Source organism: Pseudonaja textilis, chromosome 5 (assembly GCF_049901715.1).
Source record: "Pseudonaja textilis isolate UNSWEBS1 chromosome 5, rPseTex1.2, whole genome shotgun sequence".
In the NCBI taxonomy this organism is placed as follows: Eukaryota; Metazoa; Chordata; class Lepidosauria; order Squamata; family Elapidae; genus Pseudonaja; species Pseudonaja textilis.
Genome location: NC_141994.1, coordinates 55,155,421 through 55,179,368, shown reverse-complemented (window position 1 = coordinate 55,179,368; position 23,948 = coordinate 55,155,421). Strand labels below are relative to the sequence as shown.

The window sequence follows — 23,948 nt, the reverse complement described above, 5'->3', positions numbered from 1 at the left end:
TCATTTATTTATTTATTTATGTATTCCAGATTTAGTTATCTCAGCTTTAACCCTTTTAAGTACATAGAAAAATGTATATATCAGTAGTGCTTCTACTTCCAACAGAGATAAGAAGTTGGATACCAGGAGATCTTCCCTTATTCTTTGTCATGAAAAAAATTATTTGGTGTACTGAGATAAATTATTTGTCTAAGCAGACCAGATCTGGAAAACCACTCCCCCAAAAGTTTAAAAGTATATTTGCTAAATTTGGTTGTAACAACAGAATCTCATAAGTCTGACTGTGCTATACCCTACTCCTTCTTATATAACTATGAAATAGAGTAGAGTAGAGTAGAATAGAGTAGAGTAGCGTAGCGTAGCGTAGAGTACCGTAGAATAGAATAGAATAGAATAGAATAGAATAGAATAGAATAGAATAGAATAGAATTCTGTATTGGCCAAATGTGATTGGACATACAAGGAATTTGTCTTTGGTGCTTAAGCTGTCATTGTACATAAAAGATATAAGTGATAAATCATGATCATAATTGTGAATTAGGAGGTATTTAGTGGAGTCTGTTCAAAATATTACCATCTGTCTGTTGTGGACTTAAGACATTTTTGTTGCTTTGCTTAACAGAGCTTACGTATCTCCATTAAGGTCATTTTCCTTATTCTCTGCAGTATTCAACACCCACCAGTCCTTTTTCTAATAGTAGAGAATATATTATTTGTGGCTGAAGTGTGGGTTCCTTGGTGCTCCCTGAGTTTGGTTGTTTGCTTTCCTTTATCCAACAAGGGAAACATCTTCAGTGTTGAAGAGTATGGGGTTTGCTCCCTGTTTACATACAGGAGCTTGCCTTGCCAGCTTTGGCAAGATGTGGTTTTCTTCTTGACAGTTCCTTGTCAAGAGTATTGTTTTCTGCTTGATTGTTTTCCTGTCTGCAAAGTTTCACTCAGTCCTTTTTCCTGCAGGCAAAGTAAATACTCTGCCACAGATTCAGGGCACTCAGTTGAGCTAATATCACTTGCTAAGAATGACAGAATTCTCCTTACCATTCCTTGATTTAGTGCTCTTTTTATCCTGGGGGTATCTACCATAGGGAACCAGATCTCTGCAATGACACACTGCTGAGTGACATCAATGTTGCAAGAATTCAGGATGTGATAGATAGCTTTCATTTTCTTCACTTTGATCCCCCAGGCCCACAGGTTTGCAGATGCTTCCTTCAATAGCCCCTGTCGATGGGACTCAGTTTGGGTGATCACCTGTAAGTAGGGGCAAAGGTGTAGATTAGTAACCCAACAAATGATATTGTTCTATTGTACTTTACTAATTTATTTGATTATTTTTGTTAGTTTTTGTTTTTTTGTTTTTTTATTTTTGTTTTAAATATGGTTTTACATTGTCTAAGCCTCATCGAGTCGCCATGAGTGAATAGGCGGCAATATAAATTAAATAAATAAATAAATAAATGTATGGGCTACAACTACTAAAATTCCTTAGCCAGCCTGTAGAATGCCCTTCCTGGTTGAAGAATTCTGGGAGCTACAGACTAACACATGTGTAGGATGAAAGAACTGACTTAGATTCGGGGGGCGGGGGGGGAGATTCTACCGGTTTGGACTGGTTCAGGTGAACTGGTAGTTCCAGTGAGTATTTGACCCCACCCACCTGCCCCTGCTCTTTTCTGTGCTTTATTTCCTGGTTTTTTAGCCCAGCTGATTCATGCAGCAGAGTGGTTTGCTGTGCCTCAGCTGTTTAGATCACTGGAGCTGCAGAAGGTGAGTAATTCAGTTGAAAATTGACTTTTTAAACATAGACCATGTGCTCATGCAAAGCGCGTGCTCAACAAACCGGTTGTTACACCAGATGAATAGCACCACTGCTTAGACTCATAATTTATTTTTGCTCTACCCCATTATTGGGACTATTTGACTCATTTTCCAGCCTCTTACATTTCACTCCCATCCCCTATCAGCAGCTGCCCCACTATGCCCACCTAACTGCTATTAGTCCTGATGGCAACCACAGTAGTGTTTTATTTGTATTGGCAGCTGCCATTTAAATCTCCCATAATGGCCTAAGTGATGTGGCTCTGAAGCATTATAAGAAACACAGTGAGTGGTCTCTAGACCCAAATGCTTGCTGACTGGCACCATAGGAAGGAAGCTAGGACACACATCTGAACTACATACTGTCTACTTCGGCCAGGGCTCCAATCGCTGCTAGGGATTGGCACATGCTGACCTAAGGCATACTCCATATTACTCCAAGCAAGGCTAAAAACTACCTACTGTGTTGAGATCTTCAATCCTCGTGTTCACGCCAGCAGCCATTTCTCGGCGTTCTGCAGCTGATTCGGGACAGGGATATACAGTAGCACGGAACCTAATGAAGAAACAATACCTGGTTCCAGCCATTGTGTCCACTGAAATGCACTTTACAACAAAGGTGTGGAAGTTGTCATTGTCAAAAAAAAAGGCAGCAGCTCGATTGCTAACCAGTACAAGGACCCCATAGGCTTTCCCAATGACAGTTCTACACTGGTTTCCAACTGCTTAATGGACAATTTAAGATAAAATTGCTATTTAAAATAAGTCTTGAATGGCTTAAGACTTGACTAGCTAAATGACTAAAGGGCTATTAAGAGCTTATCAGGCCATTAAGTTCTTTAGGAGAAATGTTTTGGACTCATCTTTCTCAAAGACTCATCTACCTGACAAAGAAGGCTTTCTCTTAAGGGCTTAAGTTGCTCCCAGGCTATGAGGGATATTCTATTGGGAGTGTTATTAGAATCAATAAAATGCTTTGCTTTTGCTAGACTTTTGATTGTTATTGATCCTGCAAACTGCCCACCCTATTAGTCTCTCATCTGTAATGGACAAATATACTCATATTTCTATGGTATAAACTTTTGGAATGTACGTGTTCTGAGCATATTTTACTCACAAGCAGGCAGGTGAAGCTTCCCGTGCTTCCTTTTAGCTCTTGGTGAAGTCAAGTTCTGGGGTAAGGGGTAATATTTACGCTTTCAGTTCCATCTGCCTGTCAATCTTTTCCCATAGTATTATCAAAAGAGAAGGTCTGAATATTTTAATTGACATTATTATTTTTCAAGAACTGCAGGCCAGAGAGAGAGAGAGAGCAAGGCAGGAATGTCATAATGTCACCAGTGGCTGCACAGACCACTGGAATTTAAGATATCGTTTTACATAATTTTTAGAGTAGATTATTTTAATAACCAAATTGATTTGTTCCAATGCTGTATGGAATGATTGGACTTTCCATTATTAGGAAAGCTGAAACTTTGGGGAAAAATGCTTCATTGCAAGAAGGAAGTGCTACTTTGTTTTCCCGAAAATAAGACCCTGTCTTGTAATTTTTTTGCCACCAAAAAAAGGAACCAGGTCTTATTTTCAGGGGGTGATGTCATCCACTTATGTGTGTCACCCCTGGCGTTCTTTTCATTGTCAGAGGCCTTCAGGAACTCTTCTTCTGCAGCTGACAAGGCTTTCCTGAAGGCCTCTGCAGCTGATAACAAAGCTCTTGATCAATCTGGAGTTCCGTTATCGGCTGCAGAGTCCTTCAGGAAAGCCTTGCCAGCTGCAGAAGAAATGGGCCGGCAAGGCAGGTGTCAGGGTGCGCGAAGTCTGGCTGCAACTGTCCAAAAGTAGTAGGGCAGCTCCACCCCATCATCCCCACCCTAGCTTAATCTCTACCCGTGCATCCTGGAGTGGGCAGGGTTTTAATTAGGGATTATTTTTGGGGTAGGGCTTATATTGGATACACATGTAAAAATCAAGCTAGGACTTACTTTTGAGGTAGGTCATATTTTCAGGGAAATATGGTATCCAGTGGCACCATCAGACTTACAGGATGGTGGCAAATATTACAGCAATAGTAATAGCACTTAGACTTATATACCACTCTGGCAGCCAGCAGAATTAGCCTGCAATACTGCATTCTAACCACTGCGCCACCATGACTCAGGCAAATGTTTCTCCTTTTGTACATCTGCATACAACAGTGGTGGAGTTACCATCCCACTATTTTGTCTTCCACCCTACCTTGATGCCGCTATCCATTCTTCTAGCTTCAAGAATGACATCGATTCACCAATAATCTATTCAAACCAAGCCATCAGCTGAAGCATATTCATTAATTTTTCATTAGGAAAAGCTTTCTGATGCTCACCCCATATTTTAAACTGACCTTTTAAGTTCTCAAATTGTACTTGAAAAAAACTTTCCTCTTTAAAAGAGCCCACACAAGCTACATTCCCTCCCTTCTCCCTGACACAGTCAAGGTTTCAGCCCGATAGCTTTGATCTTTTCACAGTTCTTTTTGCATGCTGGTTTTGCCTGTCAGAATGTCACTTTCACTTTAATGACACCTTCATCTAGGAAAGCACATGAACCATTCACTGGAGGGTTTTGAAATTAATAAAATCTGCTGGAGAACCCCTATTAGTGTTCCAGCATCCTCAATTGAAAAGAGAGAAGGCTTGGGGAAATGCTTATTTTTTGCTCTGCTCCCAATTTTAATAAATCTGATAGGTAAAATTTAACACTAATTAATTTTTTTCTAGTGTTAAAATTAAGAGCAACATGCAGTAAAAACAAGAGACAGAAACATTAGTAGTAATCTCAAACCTTGAATTCCTATAGGACAAAGAATATTGAATAGCAGATGGGGTTTTCTTGTTCATGCTTTAACAGAATTTTTGCAATTTTTTCCCACCCCTTGCCAAAAAAGACATTTTTTAAAATATCCTACTAAGCCCGTTAATAATTGGTTTGGGTTTAGAAATGTGATGCTTCAAGTTTTCTAAGCTACTGTAAATCTTGGAGGACCTCTATCTTTAATGTGGACATGGATGATATCATTTTGGCTCTTTAAGGAGCTGTCCTCACCCCCAAACATTTGTAATCAATGGCGCATGTTCAATATTTTTATGGAGATTCTCAATCATCCAGGTCATGGCTGACCCAAATGTGCTTTTTCAAGAGGCAACTGGACTGTCTTTGTTTTTCCTTGAAGATGTTTTGCTTCTCATCCAAGGAGCTTCTTCAGTTCTGACACTCCTTATCTCAATTCTCAGTCAGAACTGAGGAAGCTTCTTGGATGAGAAGTGAAACATCTTCAAAAAAACCCAAAGAAAGTCCAGGTTGCCTCTTGAAAAAGCACCTTTGGGATGACATGTTCAAAATCAATTTCAAGCTAAAGAACCAGAAGCAATTGTGATAGTGATAATTTTCTATCGGATAGTTCTGAATAAAGGTTTAAAATTCACACCACCAACCTGGATTATATCAGCATGTTCCAACCCTGGACTTAATTACACTTTGAATTTTCCAGGCTGGGTCTTGTCCAAGACAAGGCAAAACAGCGGGCATTAAAATCCTACTAAGATCAATCTGAAAGCCAACTCAGGTTTCTCTAATTGACTAACTCAAGATTCATTAATTTCAGTTACGGTCAAAATGCTCTTTCTCACCCTTCACAAATCTTCTTGATTTTCTGTCTCAGCTGCTCCCCTTGATAGAAGATGATGAATACGTTCTTTTTCATCTCTTCTTTCTGATTTAAGGAGAAACAATTTCAAAATAGTCACAGAGGCAACCAAGTACAATCGTGCATAAGCGCACCAGCATGCCTACCGTCCCTGTTTCTTTTATTTTTCTTATATGTACCCATTTCATGTATTCATAACTATGTATATACTTATACCTATCTTATAAGCAATTGACAAATCAAAATAAGTAAATAAATAAATAAATACAACCCCAGTAATTTCCTAGCTTTATATAGGTAAAGGATCAAAATTAAACAAAATTAAAAACCTATCGGTACCTACAGTGACAGGATCTTCCAAGGATGTATCCATTTCACTGAACTTCAGGTAGATGTTTCCCCTGCAGGCTCTCCACAGCAAACGTTCAAAAGTCACCAGCCTCTCCCTTTTAATCACACCAGCTATGAATCTATGGAATGCAAAACAAACGTAATACCCTGTATAATATGCTCTTGTAGAAGTAATTAATTTATGGAATTATACCAATTGCAATCCTACTATCAGTTCCTAGACTGGCCTGCTCCACCATAGCACCTTCTGAATGTGATGAGATTATTTTATTTATATAAATAAAACGACTGACTGATTGACTGACTGATAACTCCCAGCCTTCTTAGATAGCATGAAATATCCTAAAACAGAACGGACAAATTTTGGAAGCAAAAGGATGGCATGCTCTGAGGAACTTTACAATTGAGCGATGTTCACATTAGTAGGACAGAGATGCAGTAGTACAGGGGTGTCAAACTCAAGTCCTGCGGCCCAGATCCGGCCCATGATGTGGTTGGATCTGGCATGCGGGGCTGTCCTGGACTACCCAATATGAAGATGAAAGATTGGGCCAGCCTGGCTTCGGCCTGGTCTACCCAGTGAGAAGAGGAAACAAGCCAGCAGTTTGGGGAGTGGCGTCAAGTTGGTCACACCCACCCAGTCAGCCATGCCCCCAGCTTCTCCAGGTCATCCACAGCCTGCTGCAGCCCTCAATGAAATTGAGGTTGACACCCCTGCCATAGGACAGAGTTAGCTTTAGTGTCACATGTGTAAATGGGTCAGGTTTTAGATATTAATAAAGATTTTATGGGGAAGAGGTTGTGGTGTTCCCTCATATTTTTTAAAACTAAGCCTATGTAAGAGTAATTCTACATGCATTTCTCAGTTTTTTGTCTCAAAATGGTAGCACCTTGGAATTTAGTGGCATGGTTCGAAAGGCTTGGGTACCATGCAGAGATTTCTATAGAGGGTTCAATAGGACTGAAGGCTTTCAGCAAAATAATGAAATCAGCAACATGACATAAGCTTTCATACATGTATGCAACACTGCAACAGACATGCCTAGGGGATGTCTAGCTTATATTACAACGATATGATGCTCATTGCATCATTTGCTACCTCACAGATGCCTCTGCAGCCCAGTTCTGGGAGAAAGGGAAAATATTAAGTGGACAAATAAAAAAATTAATTTGCTAAACCGAGAATTTTCTTCTCCATTAGCTACACCCAGCCAGGAGGACGTGTGTTCACTTCAGTGAGATGCTGGAACTATGGGCTACATCACTAAGACATAAACATGGTGGATACAACACAAGAGAAACAACACTCACCCCAACTTTGCAGCAACTGCTGCAGGAGTGCTTCTTAGTTCCAATAGCCCTGAAGTATCTTCATTGAAGAAATCATCAGGCAAATTAGTCTCAGTCTGAAAGCAGGACAAAAGCTTAACTTAAAAGTCCCATTCCAAAACTCAGCCAGTCCAAGACCTCTTTATTACTTTTTGTGGCTTTAGGACAATTTTTGCTATCTTAGATATTGTTATCCAGATACCACAGCAATATTAACCAGTGGATGAATAGAAGCTTACATCCAGAGCTTCTGAATGCCACTGTATTGGAGAAGGAAGGACATATGGGGGCATAACCAGATGGGAGATAAAAACAAGATAGGCAAGAACAATTACATCATCAAAGAAGATGGAAATATGCCTTATATTGTGGGAAGCAAGATAATATTAGAAAGAGACTTGGGCAGGCTCAAGAAAAGGAGGTACAGTCTATTTTTACCAGGTTCTGGTACTATAGCCTATTTCCAAAAGTAAGCTCTAATATTCCTGAAGAATTGGTTTCCTAACGTGGCCTACCAGGGAGGATTGGCACAGCAAGACATAGCAATCCTTGGGTGGGAGATCAGTAAGAATTCCCAGAGTCATTGCTGGGGCTGATGTAATAGTATGTGGGAATGACCTTGGGAGACAAGGGATGAATTGCTGTCAGGGCAACGGTCAAATAATGAAGCTTAGCCCATAGAAGGAACATAGAATGGCAAATGGTTCAGTAGGGACCTTCCTACTTTCTTGGACTGCAAAGGTAAGAAGGGAGAGATGTACTTTCAGACTTGCAAAATTTTGTTAATTCTGTCAAGATGGAACTGCTGTGCTTCTTTCAAACTTAACACTTTTCAACTTGCCAGTGAACTAGCGGGAGGGAAAGTGGAAATAGAATGCTGAGAATGTGTGCGTCAACTGTGAAAGCCTGGCAGCCATCAAGGTCACCACTGCAGGTGCTTGAGAAAGAGATGGGCTATTCCCATAACAAAAGGAGGTTTCATAACTGGAAAACTAGAGCTGGTTTTGTTTCTTCAATACCAAAATCGTGTATCTAATAAAGTTTTACTTTTGGGAATTCAAAGCTCCCAAGGCTGTCTTCTGATTCTGGATTCACTAGTTGGACAGTTGATAGTAACTTTACAATAAAGTGGAGCTAGTACTTCTGGTCTGGACTACCTCAAAGGGCTGAAATCAGAGAATTCGAATGACAGAAGGGACAACAGAGTCAAGATGTTCAAGATTGTATGTAAATATGGTAATGCCCACAGTTTGTCCCTCATACAGTTGAGCTGAATGCATTGAAAAATTGTGTCACCTCAAAGAAGTCTTGGGTTTTCTTCAGGAGATGTTTGAGTTCAGTAAGTTCTAGAAAGTTCTGCCTCAATGCCTGCAGGTTCTGGTTGGCTTCTTCCAACTCACCTTCCAGTTTCTCCAAGACTGCCTGTTTATAGCCGGAGAGAAATAGAAGTACTGTATGTCCAATCATTCTGTCACACACTTCACTGCTGACAAAATAGATTACTCTAAAGATGGATTATTAGACAGCAAACATTTCGAAATGCATCTCAGCATGTTAGGCAATTTTGCAGTGAGTATGAACATCTCAGCCCTACTTCTCGGTATGAATGATTCACAAATGACATAAATTAAGTGCAGATAGAAAAATAACTAACGGAAAATCCAGCAAATCTTCTTGTCTGTGTTAGGTAAAAGAATGAGGGATTATAACGTGTTTTTACAGCTCTGCTGGTTAAGCACTAAGCTTCCAAGCCATTCTACTTTTTGTTCTTCATTCAGCTTTAACCATTAACTTTTCTGATCATAGTCTGTTTAGACTAACAGAAAAAAAAAGAAAATATTCCTTTGAATCAATGATGATTTGTTGTTACTTCATTGACATTACGTTTTTTTTTTTTTCAGAAGTGATATACCTTCTCTGGATGGCCTATAACCCTGGTATTCCTGAGGTCTCCTATCTAACACCAACAAAGTGCAACCCTGCTTAGCTTTTAAGTTAGCCAAGACTGAGAAAGTACTGGATTGCCTGTTGTGGCCTGCCAGCTGCCAGCAGAGTTAGCGACAGACTCGGAAAATGAGGATGTTGGGGAAGAACTTCTGGAGCTTTGGGAAGGCTCTGATGGATGCTCAGTGTTGGAAACAGATATAGAGCCAGGACCGTCCAACATTTCCCAGCAAGAGAGGCAGCTGCCTTTGGAGTCAGAGATAAGTGAGGAGGAAGAACAGCTGGGGCCTGTTCCAGATGTGCATATGCAGATAGGAAAGGTGAACAACGGAGGAGAATGAGCTGGCTCGGGAAGCAAAACAAACGTGGACGCTGAATGGCCCCTCCCTGGCTGGGGAATAAATAGGAGGAAAGTGGGTGGATTGGTTATCGCAGACAACCGTTCACATTTCTGGAAAGTTTGCTCCTTGTGTGTTTCGTGCGACAAAAATTGCCCTGCTAGAACTGAGGTTTGTCTATTTCTCTGTTTGAACTAACTTAATTTGCAGCCTCCCGGCTGGGAGCTCACAGCCTTGTGTTTATCACAACAAGCTGATAGGGATTATTGTTTCAGTTAACTTCTTACAGGACTTCATGCCTGGACCTTCTGTTGGTGAATGCAGTTAATTCCCAATGTGAGGGGTTTTTCTTTGCGGGAAATCTGTTTCTTTCTTCTGCAAGAACATTGCCCAATTACTACCCTCCCAGGTTTAAGTATTAGTTGGAGCAATCCCCAATCTGTGCCTTCACAATCTATTAGATTGTTGGAATCATAATCTCCAAACAGCATGGCTATACTGGCTGGAGAAGATGAGAACCATGAGTAAATAACTTTATTTTTGTAACCGTAGCATAGAGCAGAGGTGTCAAACTCAAATTCATTGAGGGCTACATCAGGGCTGTGGTTGACCTTGGAGGGCCAGGTGGGTGTGGATGACTGGGTGGCTGTGGCCAACTGGGTGGGCCTGGCCAGCTTCATGCCACTCCCCAAACTGCTGGCATGTTTCCTCTTTGCATTGGGTACACTGGGCTAAAGCAATACCAGCCCGATCTTTCTGTCATGCCCCTGTCAGAGTCTGAATCTGAGGAGGAAGACGAACAGCTGACAGGGAATGGGAGTCTGGCCCCATTGGCTGTGCAGGAGGTTGGGGAAGGGCAAAGTCTGGCTGGGCAGAGTAGAGTAGAGATAAAACAAGGGAGAGGGAGTTCAGAGGAAGACCCAGGCCTACCCCCTCTTTATCCTAGGGCACGCAGGGAGGAACATAGAAGAGAGCAATGTGGGTTGTGTGGCTTACAGGAAAGGAAAGGGCCCTGATTCCCTTTATTAGCCACACCTGGGATGAAAATTTGTAAGAACTGAATGCTGACTGCGGCAGCTGTTGGGAGCAAATGTGACTTTATCCTGTGTTGTTGTTGCTTATCTACATTCCTGGCGTCTTCCCAACCATGTGAGTTTTGCTGTGCCTTCACATCTGGGATTCTTGTTCCTGCCTTGCCAAACTAATTACCTCAGTTTGGCTTGACTGGACTTAAAATTATAGTTTTTGTTGACCATGTTTTGGACTTGATTTTCTGCAGTTAAAGGCTGTTCCTGGGAGAGTTTTTCTCTAGCCAGAAGGTAACCTGGACACTGGGGGCAAAGTTGGAGCTATTAAAGGGACTCTTATTGATTATCTGATTATGTTGCCTTTGTGCCATGCCCCGGGTCATCACACCTTCCTCTTCGCATTGGGTAGATTGGGCCATAGCAACGCAGGACAGCCCCTTACATTTTCCAGGATGGCCTCGTGGGCTGGATCTGACCACATCATGGACTGGATGAGGTCTGTGGGCCTTGAAGTTTGACACCCCTGACATAGAGCATGCCATTCAAATCATTTTACTTTTCTACTGTTATTTCACAGTAGAAAAGTAAAATGATTTTTTTAAAAAAAGAAAGAGTAGTAGACCTAAGAAGAATAAAACATGATAAAGCCAGAGCTACAATTAGGAACTACAAAGTTGAACAAGCTGTTGCATTTATAAATTTTCTATATCAAACAAATTATTCTGAGTGTTGTAAAGATCTTGACTTAAAGTTATTTTGGATTGCCATCTCCTGCTGGGTCAACACAACTATCTATCATCCTTCTCTAACGAGAAACAGGCAAAGCCTACCTCTAAGTCAATCATTTCTCGTGGTGGTGGAGTATCTGGATATTTCCCATATATGACAGGCAGGATCTCCTCCCCCATCTCGCTTTCCAGAAAACCTGGGAGGAAAACAAATGGAAACACACTGGCTAAGTTTACAAAACATGCTCTTTTCCTCACCATAAGAAACCACCCTTAGTTGTAAATTCGTGATTAAGGATTTTGTGCGAACATGGATACAGCCTAACTTTTCACCTCTTTAATAAATAGAATCACAAGCTGTGCCACATTAAGAGATATCCTGTGCATTAATCACTGAGGCAACCAGGCTTTGTGTAGTTAAGGGCAACACTTGTTTTCCCTTTTACCGCTAACAGTCCTTTATTAAAGGCTACACTTCCTGAAATGGTGGCATATTCAAGGGGGGTTAAAACAGCATTTTTAAAATCACATGCACCCACAACAGCTAAGCAGCATCTAGAAGCATTCTGAGAAAAACCAAGAAGCTGTACAATGTTAAGAGAAAAAGGGAAATTCTCTCCTCTTGCCCGTACCAGAAGAGGGCAGAGCTCGCACCAGGCAACACTCCCTCCTCGTGTCCCATGGCGACCGGGCCCAAGCAGCTCTTGGCAGAAAATGAGGGACCAATGGCTCACTGGGGATCCATCCACCAACCTCTTCAGGCAAGCGCCCTTCCCAGATCCCAAGACCCTCGTCACTGCCTGGTCAAGGCTCCGTTGGGCTCATGAGCCCCTTCCCTGCCTGCCTCCAGAATGTGGGCCGGGTTTTCCTGCCTGCCTGAGATTCGGTCGCCTGCCCCTCCCCCTGTTGGGTGACTCTTTTCAAATCTCTGGTTTTCTTAATTGGCAATTGTATAATGGCATCACTGGAAGATACACAAGGAAATGCCCTGCATTTCATTTTTACAAGGAAGACATCACTCATAAAAAAACAAGTAGGTTAAATGTATGGAAAGTTGAACATATTTGTTTTATTGCTTAGTTTGCCAAGGATCTACAGAAAATTACAAAACTTTTTCAAAATTAAAAAAGATCTGGAAAGAATGGTAGTGAATGGTTAACAAAGAGGGTTTCTAAGGAAGCTAGTCACATTTTAAAACTTTCCTCCTTACATATACGTAGATAATTGTCCCATGTGGATTATGTAATTATAGTACATCCTTGAATGAAAAAGCACCTTTGGGACACCCTTGAATGTTAACTCATAGGGGACAAATTAGACAACCTTTTCTAAGCAAAGCTTATTGCTTAATGCAACTAAGCCTTAGTGTTGGTACTGATTCCACAAGATCTCCAGCAAAAGGTTTTACTGCAATATATTTTTAGGAATTTGAAATCTGCCTTTGGGATTTTCAACTCACTTGGGCATGATGTATAGCTGCTGCCCTCAAACTTTTGGAAACCAGGGACTGGTTCTGTGGAGGATATTTTTTCCATGGATCAGAGGGGTGGCATGGTTTTACCCATTGTATGGTTCCACTTACTTGCAGGGCCTGGTTCCTGGCAGGCCACAGACTGGTGATGGGGGTTAGGGACCCCTGGTCTACAATGATCTGCAGCAACCAATGTCCCCCTTCCAGTTAATACCGTATCTTATTTCCACTTTTTGCTCAATTTCTGGGGACACTGGTTCCCAGAATGCTAAATCAAAAAGTGCTAATAATTGCTGTTTTTGTGCACTAAAACATTATAGAGATTGTTGGACTAAGAACAGCTCTCAATAAATTTGATTTTTCAATAAACTAAAAGCTACTTACGAAGGACCCTTTCTAAGGATTCACATCTTCTTACTTCATTCACAAATCTTCTTTGAAAGTTGTTCACATTTGCATTCAACTAAAGAAAATTCACATAAAAGCACAAGATTAGCCAAATTAATTATCCGTCTGTCTCTCTTTCTCTCTGTCTGTCTTGTCATCTATCATCTATCAATTATCCATCCATCCAGAGGTGGTATTCAGCAGGTTCTGACCAGTTCTGGAGAACCGGTAGTGGAAATTTTGAGGCAGCAAATACCACCTCTGACTGGCCCTGCCCTCATCTATTCTCTGCCTCCCGAGTCCCAGTTGATCAGCTGGCTCTTCTTTTGTTGCCCTGCACAGAAAAGAGCTGGAAAGCAGGTTAGTGGGGTGGGGAGGGATTGGAGATTTTGCAGTATCCTTCCCCTGCCACACCCACCAAGTTACACCCACCAAGCCATGCCACGCCCACCAAGCTATGCCCACAGAATCGGTAGTAAAAAAATTTGAATCCCACCACTGCATCCATCATCTATCTATCTATCTATCTATCTATCTATCTATCTATCTATCTATCCATCCATCCATCCATCCATTCATGTACACATACACGTACACGTACATATACATATACACATACACATACACATACACATACATATATATATACATCATCTATCCATCCATTCATCCAACCTGATGGCTAAGAATTCTAGGATTTATGATTCTAATACATCAGATCATATGAAAGTAAATAAAGATGAAGTAATGAAGATTTAGTGGAAGTACATATCAAAGGATTCAACTCCTCATGCCCATTAGCAGATCAATTTAAAAGTATTTCTTCAAAGTAATGTATCACCATGGAGAATATGATAATTAAAATATTGTGCAACCAGAGAAAAAGCCTATGGAGCTAGTGAATAATAACTGATTACAGAAATACAGATAGTTTCACATTCATAATTTTGAGGGTCATTTATATCTTTTTCTCATGTAATATATTTGCCCAGATTGTAGACTCCAAATAATCCATTATTTATAAATAGAGTGAAAAATGTGATGTTTGGCTTTCTACATAGGTAATTCTTAGAATCTTATGAAAACAATTTAAATGATGGAACTTAACAGGCCTGTTGCTAAACAAAATATAATTTAGTAATGCTGAGTTTCCTAATTAAATGCTGTAAAGTGAATGGGTATGCAGAACATCTGATTCTTCCGAGAAATATTTACAATAAACAAGTTACTAAGAACTGGAGAAACAGAGTGATTCAGAAAAGCATATGATCTTTAGTTCTTTTTAACAGATTAGCAAATGTACTTCAAGAATGGCAAGAATGAACTGGCAAAACTCAGTTTAAAAGGAGGAGATGAAAAAATGATGTTATATTTAGAAGAAAAAGACATCAGCTAATATCCCTAGTGAAAGCACAACTGAGAGCAAAGTAATTAAGATGATGAATAACTTTATTATTCTGGAATCAAGATTGATAAAGAAATAAAGAGATTTATCCCAAGGAGAAAGGTAATAACCATTTTAGAAAAGATAATGCAGAATAAGCATATTTCTCAGATAAATGGATCAGAATAATAAAAGGAATTGTTTTCCTGTGCTAAACTGTGAATGTTGGCTATTGAGAAAGAATAAGAGAGAGAAGGAAATGGTTATTAAAAGTACCATAAATAGCAAGAAGAATGAATCAATTGGTCCTAGACAACTGGTCCCTTGAGGCAAAGATTGGTAAGCAGAAACTCACTTAAAGCAAACAATCAATTAGAAGAGACTATGCTTGGCAAGGTTGAGAGAAGTAGAAAAATGGAGAGACAAAGAATAAAGCAGATAGTCAGAAGGTATCAGGGAAATATCCTTGCAAGATCCAGCCAGTGATTATCACTGGGCTCAGGCCAAGATGGTAGAGTCACTGAAACTGGGCCTGACCTGATGGTATCTATTTAAATTACTATTTTACATTATTTTCCTTCTTTCAAGTGAGTCGTGCAGAAAACAAAGTTGACTGAAGCTAAAATAGTGATTATTCTGTATCCATTATGCTTGGCTATAAAGAAACACAACAGCACTAAGTGCAAACTTAATGAACGCATCCTAAACCACGGGTGTCAAACTCACGTCATCACAGTGGCATCACATGATGTATCAGGACTTTTTCTCCCTTCACTAAACTGGCATGGGTGTGGCCAGCATGTGACGCATCCAGCACGGCCCACAGGTGGGGAGTTTGACATCCCTGTCCTAAATCAATAACTTTCCATTATTCTAAACCACATATGTTCTATAACACAAACACTTTCTTCCCTATCCTTATTTTGCATTGGTTTGTTTTTTGTTTGTGTAGTGCATTCATGAAGAAAAGAATTCTGAAAAACACATCTTTTTGTAATTTTTTAAAAATTTGGTTTTAAAGATTACACCATTCTAATTCTTCTTATTCTTAGTGACTTCAAAGTTGTATTTTAAGAAATGTTGTTTTTTCCTCCAAACGTGTGAAAATCACCCCCACTTTAAGAAAAATCAGCAATAAAGGAATTTCCCAGATCTTCAACTTGCTTGTCATTACTCATCTTTCGTCTCAGCATTCTGCTATGCATGGTTATAAAATATTCAAGATAATGCATTTTCATCTCCCAAGAGTAGAGCATATTATGCGAGCAAAGGTCACCATTTCATTTTATCAAGAACCACATTCCCTTACAAATAAATTGTTGGGTGTTTCATGCCAACAGTAGACCAAACAAGTAGACCTCAAAGTGGGTGGGGTTAATAATTCCCTCTGGAATATTCCTGTTTCTTTTCTAATGCTACTTTCTCTTCCCCTCTTTTTCCCTGTTGCAGTTCTTGTCATTCTTATGTATTAAATTTGTACCATGCCCTTTTCTGTGCTCAAAGGCAATTTACCAGAGGGTCTCAACATATTTTGTGGAACCAAACTGCACTGGGAAACAATGACTAATCAAGGGCAGATTCAAAGGGGTCTATGACAATTTGCCAGAGCCAACTCACCATGGTTAAGTCACTACAGCCACCTTGTCATAGCCAATGCATGCAGGACAACTTTCCATGGCCATCTTGCCATAGGACAACTCACTGCTGGTCAAGAGTTACAGAAATAGGGGAATAGAATCATTAAAGAAAAGATGCAAAAGGAGGGACAGAATGAAATGTGATTGGCAAAAATAAAAATATTTTTTATTTATTTTAAATAATTTAATAGAATTGCTAAAGTGTCATACAGCGAGTTGTCCTGCAGCGAGTTGGACTGGCAAGTTGGCTGCAATAAGTTGGCTGTGGCAAGCTGTCCCATTCCTGATTCAAAGGGATCTTCCTAGGTCTAGTCTAGCATCTTTAAACTCTACAGTATCCTCGTTCTTTCTGCTGTAGACAACATTCCCCTCCTTTCTATGGCTCCTGAGAAATACAGGCTGGGTTACGTTTGGTGTTTACTCACATCTCTGAACTGGACCAAACCCAGCTCTCCAAGTTCTGCAACACAGCAATAGGCAGACTCCACCTGAAGGAAAAGTTGCCTCAGACACATCTCTTCACTCCGAAACATGGATGCCATCTTTCATATTCTTTTGGGGTGGAGACATGGAGAAAGACAGAAGGTGATGGATGTAAGTAATGCTAAATAACACAAAGCATTGTCATGTCAAAAAGAGGTTATTTTTGATGTAGGGGAAAACTGCAGAAACCATGCAAGGTCAATTCTATTACTGCATAGTCATCTCAGGTCAAAGAACTATAGCAGCATTGAAGTACGATTCAGCTTCTAGTTCAGTCTGCTTCTCTGTATGGAATGGATAGAAAGAAACATCTGGCTCATTAGTCCACAAAATAAATTGTTTTGAGCTCGCCTGGAAAGTATCAGTTCTGAATAATGGACAAGTCATCATTTTGGCCGAACTACTGTAAATAGCCTGGAAATGGCAACACTGGATGGCCTGCTGCACTTTTCTAGGACGCTTCTTCAATGAAGGTCAGATGTGAAGGGGCCTGCAAATGCATTCCAATATCCCCTTCAATCTCCTCATGGAACTCCTCAGAATTTACTTTTATGTAGGCCCATACCATGATTGCATGAGAGCCAGTGTGGTATAGTAGTTAAGGCATTAGACTAGAACAGGGGTCTCCAAGCTTTGCTGGCTGAGGAATTCTGGGAGTTGAAGTCCACAGGTCTTAAAGTTGCCAAGGATGGAGACCCCTGGGCTAGAAGACAGGAGATCATGAGTTCTAGTCCTGCCTTAGGCCAGTCACTCTCTCTCAGCTCTAGGGAGGAGGCAAGGACAAACCACTTCCAAAAAGCCTTACCAAGAAAACTGCAGGGACTTATCGAGGCACTTGCCAGGAATCAACATAGACTCAAAAGAAAAAACAAACACATAATTAAAATAAGACAACTGTGGGGTAAACTTATGAGTTGCCTAAAATAGGGAACAAACAGATGAGCAGTTCATTCCACGATGCAGTCTGGTAGCAGTATCTCAAAACCCTGGCAAAGAAAAAACTATTTTCACATATTTACTTCAAATTATATAAAATATGCTCCCATGTATTCCTGTAGATATATAAACACACATTCACATTCTCCCTCAGAACTTATATGCACTGAGTTATTCAGTCTCAGTACATCCTAGCAAAATTGCAGGAGCAAAAGAAAGTAAATCTCAATGTATACCAAAGCAGCAGCTCTACAGGGTCAATTACCTACTATATTTTAAAATTTGGAGAGGAACATTTAATTTAATTTAACAGCATAATAAAAAAAAGCCTTCAAACATTAACATTTTAGCCTTTAGCAACTTTAAGATACGTGGACTTCAATTCCCATTCTTCGAGTAGAAGTCCATGTATTTTTTTTAATTGCAAGGTTAAGCAACAAGGCTTGGGGCATATTGTAGCTGAAACTCAGATCACATGTTGTAAGACAAGGGGAGGCGGAGCATGGGGGTGGAGTCAAGGGAGGAACCATTCCAGAATTGTTACATTCCCACGAGCCAGCCCATCTTGAATTCCATTAACTCTTATCTAGTACCAATTTAGTGTTGACTGCTTATTTGATCAGATTTCTTGTGTATAGGCATAACATAAATCAGCTTAATTGAAACTTAACAGTGGTCCTGCTTTACAACATTAATTTCCCTATCTTTATGTGTTGTTTTAGGAGTAACCACAAACAATATCATATTAACACATGCCTGTACTTATCAGTGTATAATACTGTTTGTGTTTTACTCCTAAAACAAGACATAAAAATAGGAAAATTAAGGTAACAACAAATACCTCTCCCTTTTGTGAAGAATGGGATTGTACATGTATAAAAATATATACACTGTGTGTGCATATATATACCGTATACACACATACACACACAATTTCCAATTTTTTTATTCTATGCTACAGAGAAGCCACCTAGTACCTAGCTTCTTTGAGTCATTTGGCTTAAGCCTTGGCTTCTTTAAGTCACTAAATGCAACCCGTTAATCAACAAAGGCTGTGATCCTATGGCCAAAGTCATCTCCCATTGCTTTCAGTAGGGCATGTTTCCAAATATGTTTGCTGCCTAAAAACACTATGTTTCAAACATTTACAACCAATTTCACAATATCTAGGAAAAGGGGAAAGTTTTGTTTTCCTCTTGTCCAGTTCCCTAACATTGTATTCATAACCAGGCATGGCTTTAGATTGGGATTGGAGAAAATATTTGAAATGGCAGTGCTATTATGATTCACAATTAACATTTAATTTATATCCTGCCTTTTTTGTACAGGAGCTGAAGGTGGCATACATAGTATCCCCTCTTCCTATTTTCCCTGCAAGAACAGCTCTGTGCAATGGGTTGGGTTGAGAAAGAATGGAATCCTTGCAGACCTGCTATCTCAATTATTCTTTACCACAAGTTTTGGGTAAGGAGTTCCAAGAAACCAACCAAAAGAAACTAACCAACCAACCTTGGAAGAAAACAGAAATGAGGAAGATTCTTGCCGCTTAGCTCTTTCTCAAACCTTTCCCAGAAACCTTTCCTTTTGCTATTTATTGCCCGGTAAGCAAGAGAGTAAAGGAAGGAGGAAATGGATTATGGGTGAGCATAGCATCCCCTTCAGGGAGGGAGGGAAACTTGCAACAGGGAAGCTCCAAAACTTAGAAAAAACAACCAGGAAGAGCTACAAGCCATCAAAGGAGAACTTACCATGCATACAGTCTTGAGAGGCTTAATTCTTTTGAGCTGAATTTGTAAGCACAGGGATGTGATCACATAATGATGCACTATATAAGATCTACTCATTTTGTTAGCTTTTCAGCACATACATTGCATCGTACTTGTATGAAGAGCAGGCATTTTAAAATATTTCAAGCACTACCTTCATGCTTTTGTGTTGCTATTCATTCATTGCTGCAGAAATTATTAAATTAACCAATGAAAGTTTAAGGTCTTGAGCAATATAAGAAGAGAGGAGAAGAAAACGTCAAGGATGTTCCTTGCTTTTAGACTATGAACTGAAGCTTTCTTGAGATATGATCTAAATTGCTTTAGGAGTATTGCCGATGTTAGCCTGTTACTTTGTTGATATATTGTTCTTCAGAATCAAACACAATTCAGGCTTAATCTGTTTCTCAGTATTTGCTTTTTAAACGGATAACATGGCAGGTTTTTAATAGTATTTTACCATATGGAGTTCAAACATAGTAATAAGAAAAATTAATCTGTACTGGAAACTATTGTCAAAGTTAGGAATCACAGTAATTAGAATGCAGTATTGCAGGTTAATTCTGCCCAGGAGTTCGATCCTGAGCAACTTAAGGTTGACTCAGCCGTTCATCCTTCCGAAGTGGGTAAAATGAGGTCCCAGATTGTTGGGGACAATATGCTGACATTTGTAAATCACATAGAGAAGTCTATAGAGCATTGTGAAGTGATATATAAGTTGAAGTGCTATTGCTATATGTGAATGCCAACACACATGCTTGAAAAATAGACCTGGGTTGCAGGAACCTATCATACACCACAGATGGAAAACCAGCTCTTGTTTTTGTCTACATTTCTGTGTTACCTAAACTTGAAATTTAATTTAATATACAAATATTGTATGCATAAAGCAAAGAAGGTGCTCAAACACTGAACCACTGTTATCCGCTTGTGAAACCATTCTAAAGTAGAAAATATCTCAACTACCCTACTGCAAATACCCACAGATGCTTCCAGAACAAGTAAATTATGGTGAAGCTTAGAAATCCATATAATATAAATATGATCAGACTGATACACTTGTCAATCATTACTAATGGATCATCATGCTAATTAAAATCACGTCTATATCATTCATCAATTGCTCCTAGGCACTTGTTGGCTTTTTTATTTTAAAGTTATAATTAGATCTGCACACTAGCAATTAGAGAGCCTAAACATCCAGCCCCATTAAGTGTTAATTGCTGGTTTTGAAATATATATTCAGATATTTGATCAAGGCCTGCATTATTTAATGTCTGCAGAAGAGAGAGGGAGATCATATCTTGTTCATGGGAGAAAAATATCCATCATATTTTAAAGTAAATTTCTTTACAAAAATGAAGTAGGCCCTAAAATGCAGAGAAATTAAAGTTCACCCCAGGACTGTGATAATTATATCCACGCCAAGATCTCACCTCCTTTATCCAGCCTTTTTTTCTTGTTTCTGGGTGTTGCAGAGAAGTCTGAAGCTGCTTCCAGCATAACAGAGCAGCAAATGAAATACTGGGATGACATGGGTTTTCTAGACATGTGGCTTAAAACTGGACCAAACTGGACTAAAAAGAACACTTTGGCTGCTAGTCATAAATTGCAAAAAGAAAAAGAAAAAAGAAAACAAAAAAGTAAGACACCAAGTGCAAACTCTTTGTCTAAAAACCTTTCAACTTGAGACCTGTGTGATAAACACAAATAATATTATGTCAGCAGCAAGGTGTTGCTATAAACAACATAATAAAATTTTGATAGAAATGGAGGCACCTCCCTGTTTCGTTCTTCCTCTTTCATTCTTCCTCTTTTAATCTCAGATTCTTTCCTTCTCTGTTAGCAGAACTTTCAGAATTTTGCAAAGTTTGTATTAAATAGAACAAATTAAAATGTTACTGATTTGCACTGGCAAATTCAATACTTAAAACTATTATCTTGCTGCTCTGTGGATGTCAAAGGCAAAGAATTGGGTGGCAAGACATGAATCCAGTCCATATATTTGTGTTCAATGTACGTTTCTTCCTACCCAATTTGAGGACTAAGTTTAATTTAGCTCTTCCATAGATTTTAAATGCAATGTTCCTAAATGCATGTTGATTTTTACAATATTGGTCAGCTTGATTTCACGGGAGTGGAGCAGAAACTTTTTTGGGAGATAGCAGAATCTGCTATGCTGGATTACAATTGTTTATATTCTAAATTGCAGCCATCCAATATTTTTATTTACTTTCACTCTAAAAATAAGCTGTCTGGAGTTCTTGTAAACCCTACACTTGGTTCACTGGTTAAGAGTTAGGGTTAACCCTCACCCCCAAAATTTTCTCTCTCACAGACACACATCCCTTGTTAAACGTTATTCTTAACATTTAAGCTATTCTTAAAAGGCTAGATATCCTTTCTGCTCATTTCTTGGTCTACCTAAAACATAAAGAATGGTTGCTAGAACTGGGTATGTCTAGTTTGATGAAAAGAAGGACTAGGGGTGACATGATAGCAGTGTTCCAATATCTCAGGGGCTGCCCCAAAGAAGAGGGAGTCTAGCTATTCTCCAAAGCAGCAGAGGGCAGGACAAGAAGCAATGGATGCAAACTAATCAAGGAGAGAAGCAACCTAGAACTAAGGAGAAATTTCCTGGCAGTTAGAACAATTAATCCGTGGAATGACTTGCCTTCAGAAGTTGTGAATGCTCCAACACTGGAAGTGTTGGATAACCATTTGTCTGAAGTGGTGTAGGGTTTCCTGCCTAAGTAGGGGGTTGGACTAGAAGACCTCCAAGGTCCCTTACAACTCTATTATTCTATTCTTACTGAAATGTGAAGTTAATTGAAGGCTGGCTAAAAAATGATGTTTTTGTTCTGTGATACACCATTTTTTTTGCTGTAATTTAACTAGGACAAAGAATCAAAGCAACAGGTTAAGAAGCCTAACCAATGCAGATAGAAGTGTCCAGGAATATATTGTTGCCTGTACTAAAATGTGATGCTAATTGTTGGATCAGAGAAAAAACCAAGACCATAATATGGCAATCAAATATCTTACCCTAATTTTTGGCATCTCCAAGGAGCGAAGCCACAATTAGGAAGAAATCTAAAATTACAGGAAGTAAAACATAAAGATCTAAAATACATTCAGGAGATTTTTACAAAAAAATTTATATCAGGAGGAAATGGTCCCTAGGAGAAACATTAACCACTTCTCAGTTCTGAAGAAGTCAGAAGCTACCTATAGAAGCATATAATTTAGTCATTTAAAGTCAGCAGATCCACTTCACACTTCTTCAGCGTAAGGTGCTAAATTAGATACACGAGAGAAAGAAATAAGTTCAATCTGTAGAAAACTAAAAGAAATGTCTCCCTCCCGATGTTCTTTGTTGTGCTCTTTCAAGCCATTTTTTAAAAGAAACATTTCCTCCCTTCCAGGGTCAGATTAGAGGTTTCAGGGAAAGGTGTTTATCAGTTGTACAGCAAGACAGAAAAAGATGGGAGAGACAATGGGTTACTGAGGTTTCCTAATCTCGGGATGCTCATCTGTGACAAGATAACCAAGGGCTTACAACTGCAAGCAATTTCAGCATCACCCTATACTATTGTAAGAGGCAGATCAATGGATGAAAAATCCTATTTCAGACCAGTTATGTGCCAGGTCGGAAATGGCAATGTATCATTGCTTTGTGCTTGCAGAATCTGTCTGTGTGCTCAATTGGAGAGAACCGTTGACTTTTTTGCCTCCCATTTCTTAACCGTCTGTTGGCATGTCTAATGAATGAGCCCAAGTGAAGAATTGCAGGGAAAAGTTTGTAGAGGCAGCAATAGCACTTATGTATCACTTTACAGTGCTCTGCAGCCCTCTTTAAGTGGTTTACAGAGTCAGCATCTTGCCCCCAACAATCTGGGTCCTCATTTTACCCACCTTGAAGGATGGAAGGCTGAGTCAACCTGGAGCCTGGTGAGAGTTGAACTGCCGAATTCAGCTGGCAGTCAGCAGAAGTAACCTGCAGTACTGCACTTCACTGTGCCGCCATGGTTCAGTGATTCTCAGTCATCCAGGTCATGGTTATCCCAAAGGTGCTTTTTCAGAAGGCAACTGGACTTTCTTGTTTTTTTCTTTGAAGATGTTACAGTTTGGGATGAAAGGTATTTGAATGGTATAAGAGTAGAAATAGATTTCCAGAGAAAAAAATTGCAGACTATAGGAACCAGGAGCACGAATCAGCTGACCCTGAGGACACAGATAAATCCCCAAGTGCTTCAACTACCTTCTAAAAGGATGCAAATGACCAGCTGTCTGCAAGGAATATAAATCCTTCCATTCCCCACCATCCAGTCAGAGCTGAAGCAGCTTCTTGGATGAGAAGCAAAACATCTTTAAAGAAAAAAACAAGAAACTCTTGTTGCCTCCTGAAAAAGCCCCTTTGGGACAACTGCAGGCCACAAAAAGGCCATAAAACAGAGCTTGGTTCATCTGGCAAACTGTCTTGTTCAGCAATGGAAATGTTGGGCTCAATTGTGTTCATAAGTCAAGAACTCCCTGTGGGCTTTGATTGCATGACTGTAACCACCAACATGAGATTATGACTCTCCCTTTGGACATTTGTAGACAAGAATGTGCAAGGAGGACCCACCATGGATGAAGAGTGCAGCCAATAAATGCCGCACAGCTC

General features: G+C 39.7%; 1 protein-coding gene across 1 annotated transcript in view; it reads right to left on the bottom strand.

Moving 5' to 3' along the window:
- ATP6V0A4 (ATPase H+ transporting V0 subunit a4) overlaps window positions 1-16,639 on the bottom strand; it is a 35,446-nt gene extending 18,807 nt beyond the window's left edge. The window contains exons 1-9 of the mRNA XM_026699183.2: window positions 16,523-16,639; window positions 13,074-13,152; window positions 11,321-11,415; window positions 8,477-8,602; window positions 7,163-7,257; window positions 5,844-5,970; window positions 5,484-5,566; window positions 2,281-2,374; window positions 1,039-1,251 (exon numbers count right to left, since the gene is read on the bottom strand). Of these exons, the coding sequence (XP_026554968.1) occupies window positions 1,039-1,251; window positions 2,281-2,374; window positions 5,484-5,566; window positions 5,844-5,970; window positions 7,163-7,257; window positions 8,477-8,602; window positions 11,321-11,415; window positions 13,074-13,152; window positions 16,523-16,639 (1,029 nt within the window). The remainder of the gene's footprint in view (window positions 1-1,038; window positions 1,252-2,280; window positions 2,375-5,483; window positions 5,567-5,843; window positions 5,971-7,162; window positions 7,258-8,476; window positions 8,603-11,320; window positions 11,416-13,073; window positions 13,153-16,522) is intronic.
- Window positions 16,640-23,948: the final 7,309 nt, after the last annotated feature.